The 18,148-nt window shown below is 40.7% G+C and overlaps 1 protein-coding gene across 1 annotated transcript in view; it reads left to right on the top strand.

Annotated features, from left to right (window-relative positions):
- The window catches only part of LOC145399049 (uncharacterized), a 52,991-nt gene continuing 34,843 nt past the window's right edge, over nt 1-18,148 (top strand). The window contains exons 1-7 of the mRNA XM_080271784.1: nt 1-106; nt 682-738; nt 3,871-4,236; nt 8,952-9,183; nt 10,155-10,226; nt 13,439-13,800; nt 15,218-15,293. Of these exons, the coding sequence (XP_080127910.1) occupies nt 683-738; nt 3,871-4,236; nt 8,952-9,183; nt 10,155-10,226; nt 13,439-13,800; nt 15,218-15,293 (1,164 nt within the window). The 5' untranslated portion in view covers nt 1-106; nt 682. The remainder of the gene's footprint in view (nt 107-681; nt 739-3,870; nt 4,237-8,951; nt 9,184-10,154; nt 10,227-13,438; nt 13,801-15,217; nt 15,294-18,148) is intronic.

The following is an 18,148-nucleotide window of genomic DNA, read 5'->3' as shown; positions in this document are numbered from 1 at the left end:
TGGGGGAGAGGCGACCAATGGTATTGGAACGTGGTACTGTTGAAAACGTGTTACTGGCGGAATTTCGGCATATTTTGCATCAGTAGACACCATATCTTGTTGCCAAGTACGTATATAGAGATAGAGGCAGTTACATAGTAAGTTGTGGCCAATTGTAAATAGCAGATCGAGAAATATTTAGATGACTAAAATCGCTGCTGTCGGCATGTCGGTGGGAGGGAAGGTTGGTGCTGAATAGGCAAGGTTTACTTTAGGTAGCGCCATTTCTCACCAGTTTTATTTTGCCATTTAATTACTACATGGTTGTAATCGGTCAGCTTGTCAGCAGTCATCTATAGCCAGGTTTATAAGTTGCAGGTACTGTAGATCGGTACCGGTATTGGTGTCCCGCCATTTAACCTTCGAGAAATTAATGTTCCCATTATTTGTTCTGACAGGTTTTCAGTGTTTTTTTTTTTTTTTTTTTCACGTCTTCCAGGGATGCTTCCAGTGTAACTTCCATTTATTTTGAAGTCTCAACAATTTACCCCTGATATTGTCCAAAGATAGGTATAAATTATGTGGCATCATTGGAGTGAACATGGTAGACAGGTAACCAGATTTTGTTTTTGTTATTGACGTATTTACCGTAACTTTTAAAGTTTATTCCTCCATGTTATGGTTGTGTATATTTCATTTCAGGATGCCAGGGTATTACGATAGACTGCCATACGACAGATCGGGACAGGAGAGCTACAGGTAACAATGAAAGCTTTAACATGCATTTACAGTTCAGTTAAAAGCATTAGTACACTATGATAGATAATAAGACAGTGAACATTGCCCTTCCACACCAAGTAGCATATGCAGTCATCATGCTTTCAGCTCCATCCAGTCCCAAAGTCTGTACTGTCCTAGCCTAAGTACTGCAGTCAGCGCTCGCATAACATAGGAATTGTCCCAGGAAGGTCCCATTTTATGAGAAATCCTCATTAGGTGTATAGGGTCATGTGTTTACATGTTAAAGGGTTTAATGGTACCTAAGCCAGTCTCAGGTTCAGCTTTTGGGGCTTTTTTTTTTTTTTTTTTTTTTTTTTTTTTTTTTAAGGACATTTACCAACCTAATAAAGACATCATTACATACTAACATTGGAGGATTCCTCCCCTTGAATGGAAGAGGTTGTGGGATTGCTGGGGGGAGGTGGAGTGGGGTTATGAGGCAAGGTTGGACTCCTCCTGGTCCCCAGCATGGTCCTCTTGCTGTGCTGATTCCATTGAGTCCTGATTCCTCTGTTGCCACTCTTCTGCCTCCTGCACAGACCTCAAAGTCAATACTAGAAACCTCAGACATTACGTAAATCTGTTCCTTAGTATAGCCTCCCTTGCTGATGATGCTCCTCAGGACAGACACGAACGTCTCTGCTGCTCTGGCATCAGCTGAAGCTCAGTCTCCAGTAGCTTTCACCTTCCTAAGTGCCTTCTTCTTAAATTTGGCAAACCAGCCACTCGATGCCTTAAATATTCCTTCGGGTCTTAAGAGCTTACAGCAGGCGAGAGCATAAAGATGGCAGGCCGTCCTCCTTATTATTTAATGAGTCAGTTGGCATTCCCTCCCTCTCCTTCCTGTTGCAGTAGCTACATCAGCAGAAACCTTTCCATCATTACGAGAGCAGGGTAAGACACTCGTATCCTTCTGTCCATCGGTGAGGCTTCATATTCCCAAGCTGTCTTCAGAATGGCTTCCTTCTTGCCGAGAATCGTACAAATTGTGGATTCGTTAACTTGGTAAAGCTTCGCGATGTCACAGTTATGCTGTCCTCTCTCCTTCCTCTTGCTGACATCCACCTTCTGCTCTTGAATCAGAGATTTCCAGTATTTGGCAGGATCACGGTGGAGCAGCATGGTCGGGCTGGCTTAGGTGGCACACACACACACACACACACACACACACACACACACACAAAAGCAAAGATCACACAGCACATGCACAGAGAGGTTAGCAGAACTGGGGCAGAAATGCTCAGTGGACTGTGACGCCATCCTGCGCAGATACGTGACAGCAACGTCGTAGGCTGATGCAATCCAAGCTCTTTGTATCACTTGGCACGTCCTTTGAATTTTCAAACTGAAATTTTATACCTCAAGCCACGTTCTGTCTATCATTGGCCACGTAGGATGACTTTGAAACTGAAATTGAGGCCTCCCACCACATTATGTCTATCATCTCCGTGGAGTTTAGTCCTGAAAAAAAATTATTAGCTTCCTGGCACTGCATTTTATTAATTTTTCCAGCGTTGACATTTTTTGGACACAAAATGGAACCTTCCATGTTATGAGGGGTTCGTGCATTATGCGAGCACTGACCCTGTAACCTAACTGCTACTACCGTATAGGTAATCGTCAAGGAAACATAGGGCCACCTCTTAAATATTAAAAAAGAATTTTACACACCTTGATTCATTGACATGGTGTACAGAAGTGAATTTTAGAGTATGGAAAAGATCCATCAAGAAACATGGAAAATATGATTTGTATGAGAGAGGGTTGGTTTGGATAAGTGTGAGGTACTGTACTTAACATAATGTAGGTTAGGTTGGGTTAAGTTTTGAAAATTTGGGTTAGGTTTGGATAAATCAACAATGGTAGGGTAATTTTGTGCCAAAAATGACATTCTGAGATGATTTGTGTGTGTTTTAAGCACATGTGAGATAACATCTGTCAGTCTTTTGCACCATGGGGGATTGTAAAATAATGCTTTTTTAAATGCTTTTCATGATATATGAAAAGCAATGAAACTTGAAGACATACTGAGAATCCTGTGAAATGCTTTGGTAAAGAAAAAACAAGAGAACTGCAAAATTAGGTGGTCCTATTCTCCTTGAAGATTGCACTACCCTAACCTAACTACTGTACTACTTAGCCAAACTACTTACCAACCCTAATCTAGCCAAACATAATCTAATGTTATCTGATATAACTGATATAACTTAGTGTAACTAACAACCTTACGTAACTTGAATGATGTTGAGAACAGATGGGTTTGGGGGGACCTGTTACCATCAGGATCCCAGCAGTATTGTGTAAAAGTACCCTAATTATTTAACTAAATATTTGAGGAACATGTACATACAGCCTGTGCTGGTATTATCACCTGCATTTTTTAGTTATACAGTACTTTTGATTGCCTGGTTAAGGTTGATGTCACAGTATAGTTAATCCGCATTTTTAAATTATTTCACTTAAGGTCGTGAATTAGCATGTGTTATTCACTTGGAGTTCCATGTTCATTTTAAAACCGTTTTAAAATAAGTAATGGAAGCATTTTTTGTGTGTTGAGTTTATTACAGTTCCAGTAAGAGTGTCTAATGTCATGATTGAGAATAACGAGGATAGTATTTTTTATTATAGACCACAAGAATGTTTTTGGTTTAAAAATTCCATCGTCCAAACCTACATTGCCCCAGGAGGAGCGTAAGAGCCCGGGGCTAGGCAGTTGGTCCTGACATTTAAGATCAGAGTGACCAGCCTTACTCATCCCTGAGTGGCATTATGTGAACAATAAACCTCAACCACCCGTTAGATATAAACCTTCACCGGCTCAATCCGATTGGAGCACAATAATTACCCACTAAACCACCAGGCGCCAAAATTTGGTTATATGGTTACCACCAAGCGTAGTAAATGGTTTCCTGGTGTACAGGAAACCATTTGGCTTGTCACTCAGTATAGGGTCACCCACAGGCAGAAGGAAGGGGAAAGACAGAAGAGGGATATATTAATGGAATGGCCTTGGTCCCAAACCATTTTGTAGAAGCAGTACTTTACTGTAGTTATATTTGTGTATTTATGTCTTGCAAAATTTTTAAGTGTGATAAGTACTATACTTTTCAGAACAAGTGGCAGTCTTGATAGGGATAGCCTTGGTTATAGCAGCAGTGCCAATGGAGGCAGGTTCAGGAGTACAGAAGGTTACACAAGCAACACTGGCAGTTATGGCATGGGCAGCAGCAGCAGCGGTTACCAGAGCAGGCCTTCATACTCGACTGGTTCTGGATACAGCACAGGTCAAGGATACAACAGCAGCCAAGGATACAGTACTAGTCAAGGATCGGCTGGCTACTTCTCGGGTTCTTCATCAATGGGTAGTTCATCCTCATACGGTGGTGTCGGATCAAGATATGACAGTGGATCTGGTGGCTATGGTAGTTCCTCATCCTATAATGCACCATCAAGTCATGGAGGTGCTGGATATCGTAGGTAAGTTGTTTACCTAATGCTCTGTGTATAGTGGAAGAAGTCCAACAAATGGTAGTGAAGTAAGAGCAGATGGAAAGTCTACAGTATTTTGAAAGGCTGATGGATGGAGCTGATAGAGCAGAGGGTAGTGGTGCTGTATAGTTTTGAAAGGTTTTATATACCAGAAAATTTAAGTAGTATTGAGAGGAAGCTTACAGCAGCAGGATTGTTGAAGCTGGAGAACCTATATATATACAGGTAACTCGCATGGAACACGTGGGTTTCGTTCCTACCGTGCCATGTTCCGTGCGAAATCGCGTATATTTAAACTACTCTGTATTTTGCTCCCTAGACCCCCCAAATGTGTTGTTTTGCTGTTATCTGTCACTGGTAATCACTAGAAAGCACTTTAAGTGGTTAGAAGGTTTATTTAATGTTATAACTCACAAATACAGTACTCCAGAGCAAAACTCCAACACACAAATACTGTACGTAAACACAAGGAAACATTCCGACACCGATCATAGGTAATCTTATAAATCAGGTTAACTGGTACCAGTGCTTTAACTTACAAGTACATACCAGAACAGTACATATTTAACTTAGAAGTGCAGTACTGTGATATCGAATGATTTCAGTACATAATCTGTTAGGAATGGCTGAAAAAAAAAAAAAATGTTATGAATACATTTTCACCTTTTAGATATATATTTATGGTAGTTTCGAGTTATTTTTTTACGTTATCGTTGTGCCCATGCTTGGAAAAGGGAGCGAAAGAGTTGAATTTTCAGTCCTAAATGAGAAAACTGCACGTCTTCCAAGGCTAGACTCTGCCACGGGAGAATAAAGTGGAGGGTCAGTCCGATTAGCAATAAGGAAGTTGTGTCACAACTTCCAGCTCCCACACCACGAGAATGGCTAAAAATAGAATCGTAATGCAGTTTCAGAACTAACAATAAGTCTAATTATTACGAATACAGATACAAAGCAGAAATAAATACATTTACAGACGGGGAAAACGTACTTCTTCCGTCATAACATGTTCATCTTTCTCTATCATTTTACTTTCATCTTTATCATTTTACCTTGTTATTTTCGCAATATATATTGCTGTCTCGTAAACAGGGTGGTTGTTTGTGTTTTGCAATGTGAGGAAAAAGATTGTATTTTCTGTCTGGGTCGAGATTATGGGTGTACCTATGTGTGGTTAGGCATGGCCATGAGCGAAAAAATCGTACATCCACTCATCACGATAGCAGGTGGTGAACTGACAGATGATACATGAGAGGATGAAGTCAAGGTCAGTCTCATGTCCCAGATTTTCGTTCACTTCCCGAAAGTTTATTCACAATTTTCTACAAGTTGCATTGCATCAAATGATCCAAACCATTACAGCAAACCTGAGCAAATAGTTAAAGATACCAAGACAAAAATTATTTTTCTTTTATTATAAGTCTTTAACGAACAAACAAAAAAGGCAGTATTCCGACCCCGATCATGGGTAATCATATAAATCAGGTTAACTGGCTACAAGGCTTTATTTAATGCTTTAATTGCTTACAAGTACATACCAGAACAGTAAATATTTAACTTACAAATACAGTACTGTAGAAAAGCAGTACAGTAAGAGTTTAACGAACAAACAAAAAAGGCAATATTCCGACGCCGATCATGGGTAATCATATAATTCGGGTTAACTGGTTACAAGGCTTTATTTAATGATTTAACTTTATTTAAGTGCTTCCAAGTACAGTACATACGAGAACAGTAAATATTTAACTTACAAATACTGTACAGTATTGTGGAAAAAACGAACAAATAAAAAAGGCAATATTCAGACCCCTATCAGGTAAACTGGTTATAAGACTTTATTTCTTGCTTTAACGTTATTTAATAGTACTTTAAGTTGCACATAAACTTACCAGAACAGTGCAGTACTGTAAATATTTAACTTACAAATACTGTGTTACTGTACTCGGGAATGTCTCACTCACTAATTTCCCGCCTAGATCGTCACGTAATCAAAACAAACCGCGCGCTGCGGTGACGTTCGAGGATTTGATCTTTCAAAGGCCTCTCCTGCGTTAATTTGTAGTTTTCATAATGGTTTTTTAATCTTACTTTGTCTTATATGTATCCCAGCCCTTACCGTGTATAATTGCGAGCGTGTTCCGTGAGATCGTGTTCCGTGCGAGTTACCTGTATATATATATACACAGTATACAGTCATTACTCGTTTTACAATGTTTCGGCTTACAGTATTTCGCTACAACGATAATAGAAAAGTTCCACCCCAAAATCCGATTTATGATAAATTTCCCGCTATACCGGTAATGATTTGTCATCGGGAAGCGCCAGGCACATGCAAGGTGACCGTCGCTCGTCTCAGGCAAGATGGCAACCCTGGTGTGCAGCGCATTGTTATGGTTCAGGTCCCGCCAACCCCTTCAAAACCCTGTTTTTTCAACTTGTTCATGTGTGCCCCCCTGTTATCGTCACCTCTCAGCCAAACATCATACTGCAGTAGACATCGTGTAGCACCAGGCCAACTTTACGCAAGTGTGATTACTGTACTGTATTGTGTTGTTGCAATGATTTACTGTACATGAGTAACTCTGCCTGTACTGGTGTGATAGTGTTTCTTTTGGTGAATTCCTGTACAGTACTGTGGATCTGTGTGCCCAGTGGTAAGGTCAGTGCCAGTGTAGGCCCCAGTGTCATGGTTGGTGCAGGTATGGGCCGGATTCCCCTCCCCTTAATGTGTTCCTGTCTAACTCAGAGGCTGACCACTATACTTAATTTTTATTATCGAGGCGAAGATGCACTTGACATGCTGGCAATGATTGGCTGATTGCACCATGTCCGAATAACATCTTTGTATTTGGGTTAGTAAATAACTTTCAATTCACATTACCGGGAGTTATTTGAAATACTGTACAACGATGTTATTCGGACATGTTGCATTCAGCCAATCATCACCGACCTGTCAAGTGCATCTTCGCCTCGATAAAAAAAACTGAGTATAGTGCCTGTAAGCACAGGCTGTCCCCCAGCCTCAGGGGGGACAAACTTGGAGACGACTGGGACCAGCACAGGAAGGAATGAAGGTGGGTTGTCATTTATGGTTCAGTGTTGGTTAGGTGACCTGGGGAAGTTGAGTTGACGTAACCCCCCTTTTATAATGGGTTTCAGTGTACCGATTTACAAGAAGGTATGACCTGACGTAACCCCATTGTAACACAAGTACAGTAATATATATATATATATATATATATATATATATATATATATTGGTTTTAAATGTATGTATACATTATATATATTATATATATATATATATATATATATATATATTTTGGACTGTACATCAGCTTACTGCAGTTTAAATCATAAAGGTGTTTTAGTTCAGTACAGTACAGGTACTAGTCCAAGGGCATCATTTCTGAGGTGATTCACATATAGCTGGTCTATACAGTACAGTATTTGTATGTATCAGTATTGTCCATTCATTTTATTGCCTCATACCACAGTGAAGTGCTTGAAAGGGTACAACAAGGAAGAAATGTTGCTGGTTCTTTGAAAGCATTGATAAGGAACAGGGAAGTGAGCATGGAGGTAAAAAAAAGTCACTGCATGACAGTATTGCGATAGCAGCTTTGACATGTGGAAGTGAAGCTTGGACCTTTTTGGAAGGACACAAGTCAACGGTGAGAGCAGTGGAAATGAGTTATTGGAGAGGAGTATGTGGAGTTACCTGTACATGGAGAGAGAGATTGACTAATGTGGAAGTGAAGGAGCACTGTGTTGTGGATGTGATAGAAAGCATTAGGAGAAATACATTGAGGTGGTTTGGCCATGCGGAGAGGATGGAGAGCGAGAAACTATCGAGGAGTCTATGTGAGTGAGGTGGACGGGGGGAGAGGGAGAGGGAGGCTGAGAATGAGGTGAAGGGATGGAGTGGAGAGTTATTTGAGAGTGGGGGGGGGGGTGAGCTGGGACCAGCAGTGAAGTGGCATTGGACAGGGCAGTCTGGAGGCAATTTGTTTGTGGCCACCCCGTACAGGATTGAGGCGTCTGGCAATAGATACATCACAATAATAGCAGCATACTGTATTGTCATGCAGTAGATATCAGTGGAAAGGTGCTGTAAATACAGATTTAATTCATTCAGAGAGTTTGAGGGAGAGAGTGAAAACCAGTATTGCAACATATGTATTTATTTACTCTTGTTTTCTTGATCCTGCCTCACCCCTTTCGTGTGTTGAAAATACCTTGATTATGATGTTAAGTTGACGGTCGCTCTACCTTCAGTAACTTCGAAGATTTCAGAAGTTAAGTGGCACCTACCTGACTCGATTCAACCGACTTTCTGGCGTTGGTGATAATTTTTATTAGTGCCAGGGATCTTATATTGATGTATTAAGCACATTTAGCCAGGGGAAAAAAAAGATCCAAAATTGATTGGCATTTAGGGGTATCTCCCTGCCCCCAGGGGGGGGGAGATACCCCTAAATGCCAGGGCAGAGGAGCTGTTAACAGTAGTTGCATCTGGTGGCAGGCAGCTTCACAAGTACCCCATTGGCAAGGAAGAGATTTTTCAAACTGTAGGGGTTGGTTTCAGCCTTTATCCCCTTGAATACATTAGAGACTTAACAAAGTTGAACAAAATTGTTCAGTAGTGGTCTCAGTAATATAATTTATACCTCATAATACTGAGGGGGTTAATGCAATTTCAGTGGAGTAAGCCCATGGCAGGGGGGCATGTCAGCCCCAGCATCAGGAGTCAGTGGTGGCCGAAACGTCCAGGAAGGCATGCTGCCCACCCCACGCAGTTCAAACATGGGCAGCTATATGCAAGGAAGTGGAGGGCGATCCGATAATGTAGACATCGCTGGAGCTGTCACTCAACTTCAGCAGATGGGCAACCCAGAGTCAAAGCTGGCACTCAATATTCTTAGTGCTGTGCTGGTATGTTTGAAGTTTTGTGCTTGTATGTGTAGTGTTTAGATTGTCTTAGCTAAAATCTGTAGTTGCTCAGAATAAAAGCTGCCACTTAGTATTCGTAGTGCTGTGTTTGTAAGTTTTATGCTAGTGTTTTAAATGCTTAGTTAAGCCGTCAGTCAAGTTTAAATTCTTCAGTAAATTTTTTTTTCAGATCTCTTGATACCAGTAGGTAGAGTATTTAGTACAAGAATACTGGTCCTTAGCTTGTCTTCAAGGAGTACTTGGTACCGTAATGCCAAAGACATACATGACACAGGATTGAATTAGTGTGGTTGTTGAATCTCGTATGTATGGTACTGCTTATGTTTTACTTTCTATATTTTTAATGCTGACGATTTCTCAGGATCTACCCCTTAATGGATCTCTCATTTACACCTTGAAGGTGGTTAATTGAGTAGGGCTTGTATGTTTAATAATCAGTTTTTTTTTTTTTTTTCCCATCCATCCATCCATCATCCAATCCTATGTCGCCCCATGAGGACCATAGGAGCCGAGGACTAGGTAAGGTGTTCCTGACATTTAAGATGAGAGTGACCAACCTCACCCATCCCTGAGTGGCATTACATGTGCAGTAAACCCCAACCACCCCATGGATATAAACCTACGCAGGCTCAAGCTGATTGGAGTGCACATTAATAAATTTTAGTACGGGGCTAGGCAAGTTAGTCTTGACATTTAAGATGAGAGTGACCAGCCTCACTCATCCCTCAGTGGCATTAAATAAGCAGTAAACCCTAACCATCCCTTGGATATAAACCTTCACAGGCTCAGTCCAATAGGAGCACACATTAATAAATATTAGTACACGAATGCAGGACCTTGGTATGTTTTCAAACAATTGATTCCCAAAGACATGTGTGGCACATACCAGGTAGTTATTTATGTGCGTAATATTGATTACATTACTCACAATGCTAATACTGATGATTTCACAGGGAAAGGCTGATGAAAGCACTGGAGGAGACTGGAGTGGTGCACCACCTAGCAAGATGAGGCGCATGGATTGGGTAAGATTTGTTACTGCGCAGAGTAGACTTTTGTCATGTTGGTTAGTGTATCCAAATTGATAGCTGGTGTTTATTGGTTAGAGGTGTCAGTTTATCACTGTGTTTTGTGTTGAAGAGAACATACTATGGTCTTGTGGAGAGAATAGATAACAAGAGTGGTGTTAAAAGTATATCTGAGCGAATTTGTAGGAGGGAGGAGGCGAGGTAGATCAAGGAGAAGGTGTAGGGATATGGCGGATGATTGTGGGGAGGAGAAGTATGGAAATCGCTGAGGCTAGAGGACTGACAAGAGATCGAGCTGGCTGGATGAATGTTGTGAGAAATGCATGATCAAGGATTTGGCATCCCTTTTTAATGTGACAGCGTCCAGATTGACCCTGTCGGATACATTTATATGAAGCTACAGAATGTGGTGAATGTTTTTTGGCGTATCAGATAGAGCCAGGATTCTGGAGGCTTGGATGATGAGTGAATGGAAGCATGGCCCGTTGGATTGGGCAGACTTGGGCTGTCTCGACGTTGCTACTTCTCATCCTGCCCTAGGATGGGAAAGGAGGTCTGGATGATGAAGATGAATGATGTCATATATATATATATATATATATATATATATATATATATGTATGTATATTTCTTAAAGTTTTCACAGGTCGAGGGTGCTTAGGTATTGACTGTCATCATCATCATCTGGCCCTCCTTTCCTACCCTAGGGTAGGGTGAGGAGTAGCAATGTCCAGACAACCCAAATTTGCATGATCCAATGGGCCACACTTCCATTCAATCATCATTCAAGCCCCCTGAATCCTGGCTCCACCAGATACGCCAAAAACGTTCACCACATTCTGTAACTTCACATAAATGTATCCGATAGAGTCAATCCGAACACTGGCACTATTTGGAGAAAAGAATTTTTCAGATTTTTTCTGAATATTGCAGATTATTTTATTTGTTGTGAAAAGTGTTTTGTAAAAGGTGATGACAGGAAAAGAAAAAAATTGCAATTTGTCTTTTTGGTGCTAAATAATGATGCATTTTCTCATATCACACAACCTGACAAGACTATTAAGCTATTGTAGCATACCTGGATATTTCTGGGTGTACTGTTTTATACTGTATTCTGCATTCATTATTACTCCTAGTTTTTTACTTACAGTAAGCAACATGGGAATAGCCAGATATGGAAACCCCAAATGAAAACTTATATGCATTGTGTGTGTGTGTGTGTGTGTGTGTGTGTGTGTGTGTGTGTGTGTGTGTGTGTGTACACACTTGCACACTTTTTTCACATTTTCCATTTCAGTTGTCACTAATATTTAATGAAAATCAAGTCTGCAGTGAAGATGTTTATGAATGGAAACAGAGCTATGCAGTATTAAAATAAGTAAAGGAACATATTTTATTAAACAGGCTGTCTCATCATGACTTGATGAATTCCACTACTTTTCTTTTTTTTCCTATTCTTTTTCAGTTATTACCATGGTCTTTTTGTAATTGGTAGTGTGAATGGTTTCTGAAACATAGAGGAGCTAACATTTTTTTTTTTTTAATTTATAAATGTTAAATTCAGAAATTTTACCGCCAGTCAGTGTTCAGTTTCTGCAGGTCTGAATAATGTTGTGTGACTACTTTAAAAGCACTGAAAATGAGAAATAGCCAAAGTTAGCTTCCATGTGTATCACAAGCCATTTTACTAACCATGTTGAATGCTATTCATCAGTCACTCAAAACAGTGTCCTTCAAGGAAATTCCGACCTATGGTTAGGTGCATGGATATATAACAGTTGGTCATGGGGATTATCATAGGTCTGCTATATTCCCGAACTGCCGAAAGGATAGGGAATAGTGTAAAATACAATTTAGTGATATGTGGAGATGATAAGACCTGTGAGGTCGAGCTACGATGTCTGAGGCTTGAATGACTGAATGCATGTCATTGCATTCTTGGTAGTGCTCCCATTTTCCTACTCCCTCTCAACCTATTTTCTGAATCGTACCTCACTTAGTCCATAGGTAGAAAAAAAGATCTTGATGATGAGAGTTAGGTCATAAAAAGTGCTGTAAAAATATCAGATGAATACTGTATAGGATGGAGAAGAAATGAAAAGTTAACATAAATTACAGTCCTTGTTTAGTATTTATTGAAAGGTGGGGTAATATTTCATATTTGGTATGTGTATTAGATAATACTCTGCTGCGGCAGTATGGTGACAGGTAAGTCTTTCAGTAATTTGTCGCTTAGTAGTCAAGGGTATGGTTAGGTATAGGTCTGATTTTAATGTTATTGTTCCTTTTAATATTGTATTTAAAACCAGAGCTTGGTTTCTCAGAACAATTCATTTGTTATATAAGTTAAGAATTCCTAGGATGGTTTGTATCGGGATTTTAATTGTTAAATGGTATTAAGATTATGGAACAGGATTTTTGGAAGTGTTTTTTCATGTACTTGTCTACAGGAAGTCAACTTATTTTTATTGCAGTAGCATAAGGTGACCTGTTCAGTGGCATCTAGCAGCTGGTGTGTCTTTAGGCTGCATCCACACTAAATGTTGGCAGTGGTGTGTGGGAATTCTCCATCACTGAAACCCATGGAAGTTCCCATCCACACCAACCTGTCACCAGTAGGGCCACATGTATGGGTTACTTTTATGCAAATCTCTTGGCCGTACCAGCAAACATTTGATGTTGATGCTGCCTTATTTGTTTCTACATGAAGGGCTGCCAACTACAACAAATTTACTGATTTTTTTGTAAAGCAGGTGGTACAGAACATCTGACTGATGAGCTGTTTCAACAGTGTTGCACCTTACTCGTCTCGCAAGGGATTTTAGGGAAGCATGATAGCTGCACCTAACTTGACTTGCCTTTGCCTGATGTATGAATTTGCTGTGAAACTGAATGATATGCAGTATTCAGTTTTTGTGTCTAATAAATCCTTGGATTTCTCAAGTTGCAAGTTATTGGCTTGCAGGTCCTTGGCAGCAGTGGGTATCTGTGACCCAGGAGGAGGATTTTCAGTTAATTTCTCCTCCGTAAGGGTAACAGTGATGGGTTGTGATGAATTCTTGGTTGCTAATTCTTTGCTTGTCGTTCTTGTCTAGCCCTGTAATGGCCAAAATTGCCATTTGGGGGAAGTGAGGTTACCTGGCAGTGGTGCCAGTGAGGCCAAGCTGGGGGCTGAGAGTGTGCCATTGAGCGGCAAGTGTCTCCTACAGGATGAGGGTCATGGTATGAGGCGTGGGCAGGCACTTTCTTCTGCGATGCAAGCACCGCCCATGCGCAAGTATCCTCAGCGTGATGAGTACCAGGCTCACCGGGTTTGGGACTCGGAGCCACCTCAGCTGGCCATGGCGAGCCGCCCACTTTCCTCAGCTGGACCACCAAAGATGGGGAATGATCTGAATAGGAGAATGGCAAGGGGCAGGCGGGGGGGTAGAAATATTAATGAGCCTAAGTCCCCTGCCAAGGACCAGTCAAGGGGGAGGAGAGAGGCAACAGGAGCAGACAGGACATCAGATGGCCAGAGGGGCAAAGTATCTGAGGGTGGTCCCTCAGCTACAGCTGGCCCAAAACAGAGGTAAGCCTTCATCTCAGTGTGATACAGACCTTGCTTGTCATGTCATGCTTGACAAGACGAGGTTGGATTTTCTATCTGGAGTGTTCTCAGCAGGTGGCTGAGTGTAATGGACATACTGTAGAGCATGAGGAGTGATTGGAATGTGTGTGGGGTGGGTGTGGTCCTGTTGCACACCCGTAGCCTCACTTCCAGCTCCACACCCTCTCATACAACCTAGCCATTAGTCTTACCCAGCAGTATGTTCTGAAGCTGTGTATTATTGATAGTATCACCCATTGTCATTGACTGACCTGGGTCACCCTACAACCTCTTAGCATGCTGAAGCACAGATAGCTCAAGCAGAAATTATTTAAAGGCATAAAACCTTGAAATAAATTTAAGGTTCATGCCTTTAAAAAATAACCATGAAAAGGTGGTGGCAGTAATGCAGGGACTACCTTTAGTTTTAATGATTGTCGGGGCAGTATGTCCCTGGACATTAATCGAGAGCAGTAACCATCAGCTTACATTATACTGCAGGAGTTTGTTTTTAATGGTCATTTGTATACTGTGCTAACATTTTACCAAACTGGAAAATGTTACAGTATAATGTTCCATAAATTATTGGGATTCTGCAACTGCAAAGACTGCAGGACCTGTATTGCCTCCCCTCCTCTCACAAATTTACTTTCCCTTCCTTGGATGGAAGTTGTCACGTTCTTTGTAGCCTTGTGGCATGGCAAGTAAAATGCTTAGGCGGATTTTGTGTGTAACCCTTTACTTCAGTATATTTTCTGAAATTTGAACCATGCTGAATGTTAGGTGAGAACCATTTGTGTGTCAGATGTGATCTTTTGGGGGGGATTTGTTAGAAATTGAGCATAACCATTATGAGATGGTGGAAATGAATAGAATGCTAATATATTTGAACCAAAGGAATTTGAGCATGAAAAGTGATCAGCTGCACAGTAGATTCAAGTATATGCTAAAGATGATGAATCGGTGGACCCTAGTTATAAATTCTAAAGTTTTGGTTGTGAATATGATTGTTTTTGTTTATTGTACATTTGTCTTCACTTATGCAGCTACCAGATGTTTCATGATCAGATTGAGAGTGAATATTTAAATGACAAAACAGCTATGAAGCCTAAAATGATGTGATAATACCTGTCATAGAAACATATGTATTGTAAAAATTGGATAGGAACTATGACCCAGGCAAATTTGAGTGAATATTAAAGTGACCGAATACAAAGAGCAGAAAGATTTAATAATAGTTAACCTCTATGGAGATTTAGCAAAAGAATTGGTAGTTAACCGTTATAGAGACTTAGTATGAAAATTGGTTAGAATCTTTACTACCAGTGAACTTCAGTGGTGCATGCATGATGAAGTCACCTCTTTGAACTGGGCTAATGTCAGTGTGTGTTTGCAACAGTGGCCCAGGAGCAGACAAACCCAAGACAGTTGGGAGTGGACCTGCTGCTGGTAGTGCTCCCAGAACCCCACATCAGGTGAGTTCATTCATCTTATTATGGTAATAGTAGTAGTAGCTAGTAGTGCAACCCTCATTTCATCAGAAAGTAAACCTAAAGGATTGCATGCAGAAGTCACCCTCCTCTTGCAGTCCGCCATCACCTTGCCAGGGGATAGGGAGGGATGTTTGTATAGCCAGGCGGTGGAACTAACCATTTATTGAGTGCCACCATATGAAGGTGCCCCACTCCACTACTATGACCCACCATCAGTCCAGTAACATAATTTTAAAATTACTGTTGACACTTTCAAGCAGTTTCATGCGACTATGGAGAGACTTTATAAATTGAAGGCTTTAGATATAGTCTTCATTAGCCCTATCACTACAAGAGGTTTCCCAAATTTTGGGTAAAATTGTGTGGACGTACCCAAATTAATCAGTAAGCCACATTTCTGGATCGAGAGGATTAACATGGCATGGGATGGTGGTAGGTGGTGGTGACCTTCATCCACTCACTTGATGCATTACTCTCTACCTCTTCCTTCAGCTTTATCATTCTGTTTCTGTGTCTGCCCTCATTTTCCTGTTTATTCCATCCTGTGTGTAACTTTTTATTACTCTTTATTCTTCTATTCCCCCTGTACAAACTCAGGTCCCTTCAGATATGAAATGTACTGTATAATTTTCTTTGGTTGACTTTATGGCATGGTGTTATGAAGAGGTTAAGAGAGCAGTGGAGGAAAAGAGGGAGAAGTGGCTAGAGTGGTTACAGAACATGGCTTCTGTGGAAATAAGAACCAATGATACTGAGAGCAAGAAGCACGTAAAGAGACTAGTAAAGAGGAAAAAGACGGAGGTAAATGGTGTTCTTGGAAGAAAAATGAATGCATACTACTCTGAAAATAGGAAATTATTCTGGAAAGAGGTGCGGAAATGTAGAAGTGACGGTGGAAGGAAATGTGAAAGTGTGAAGGATGTAGGTGATATATTATTAACCCATGGGGATAAAGTAAGGACCAGATGGAAAGAATATTTTGAAAGCCTGATGAATGGGAAGAGAGAGAGCAGAGCAGCTGTATAACATGAATGGTTTTGGTGGTGTGCAGAGAAGGAATGCAGTGCCAGGAAACATGACACTCGCACAGGTGAAGAGCGCTGTGAAGCGGCTGAAATATGGGAATGCAGCTGGTGTTGATGATGTATATGCTGAGATGATTGAGTGTAGTGGAGAGAGTGGAATGAAGTGCTTGTTGGAGATACGTTAGAAGGCATGGATGAGTAAAACTGTGCCAGCAGAGTGGAAAAAGACTGTGATTGTACCCCTGTACAAAAATAAAGGTGAGCGAAGTGAATGCAAGAAATATCGTGGCATAAGTTTATGGAGTGTGGTAGGGAAGTTATATTGAAGAATTATTATAAAGTAAGAGAGAGATTGGAAGTTCTAGTGAATGATGAACAGGGTGGCCTTAGGAGTGGCAGAGGATATGTGGATTAAATATTTCCAGTAAGAGAGATAGTGGAGAAGGTTTGTGAGAAGGACTGTAAGGTGATTATGGCCTTCATGGATATGGAAAAAGCATACGACAAAGTAGACAGAGAGGGATTGTGGAAGTTTTTGCGCCTGTACGGTGTAGATGGTTAGGTACTGGGTGCTGACGAGAGTTTTTATGATACTTTCCTCTTGTCTTTCCTTCATTCTTTCCTCTTTCTTCTGCCTATGGGTAACCTTACACTGAGTGGCAAGCCAAATGGTTTCCTGTACACCAGCATTTACTATGCTGGATGGTAACCATGTAACCCAATTAAGGCATCTGATGGTTTAGTGAGTAATTAAGGCGCTCCAGTTGGATTGAGTCGGAGCGGGTTTATATCCAAGGGGTGGCTGGGACTTATTGCTCATGTAATGCCACTCAGGAATGAGTGAGGCTGGTCACTCTCATCTTAAATGTCAGGACCAACTTTCCTAGCCCCGGGCCTCTATACTCCTTATGGGGCAACATAGGATTGGATGATGGATGGATGAATGAACAGTCATCACCACTTATGGTATTACAATTAAATATTTGGATCTTTTGTGTATATATATATATACTGTATATATATATATATATATATGAGGCGTCTAGAACCAAAGGGGCATCGGCGCCAAAATGTACTTTTGAGTTATGACGCTTTAAAGTTGTGTTTATGGTAACGTCATAGCCAGAAGGCAATAAACAAACCTTTTATGCATCAAAATGATCATCAGCGACTATGCTCTACATGTAAAGCCAAAAAAACAAAACAATAATAACCGTAACCACAAAATAGGCAGTAAACCAAACCCCCAATTTATAAGTGGGCATAATAACATATTGTAGGGACTTAAAAACATAGCAGAAAAAACATCAACGAATGTATTAATGTACAAAACTTTATTAACTGAAGATTCCAGTTCACTTAATATTAATAAACGAATAAATATTACTGTAATTTCACGTTTTTGACAACTAAAACTGAAATCAATGCAGTTATTATTTTTCCTCTACCATAATATATTGAAATAATAACACTAAAAGAAAAAAAGTAGTGTAGTGCTTAAGTAAATTGAGAAGGGATAGTGGGGGGTTAAATGGTGGGGTCGTCATCTAGGAGATCGACATCCAACTCTGCCTCCTCGGTGCCACGCCCCCTCCCGCTGTCTCCCCTCACCATTCTCTTTTCCTCTTCCTTTCTACCTTTTTCCACTTCTCCACACACTTCTGACACTTACGAGAGGTTATTGGCACCACCTCCTCACCGTAACTATGTGATTAACTCATTTTGTCACCCCTCCTTCAACCCCAATAACAACAACTCATCTTGTCACCAATAATCCACGATAAATGGGGTAAAAATCCAATACGTAATAAT

Source organism: Coenobita brevimanus, chromosome 47 (assembly GCF_032717465.1).
Source record: "Coenobita brevimanus isolate Jiangsu-jjx chromosome 47, ASM3271746v2, whole genome shotgun sequence".
Taxonomy (NCBI): domain Eukaryota; kingdom Metazoa; phylum Arthropoda; class Malacostraca; order Decapoda; family Coenobitidae; genus Coenobita; species Coenobita brevimanus.
Note: the sequence above shows the minus strand (reverse complement) of the source record. Positions and strands in the feature narration are given on the sequence as shown.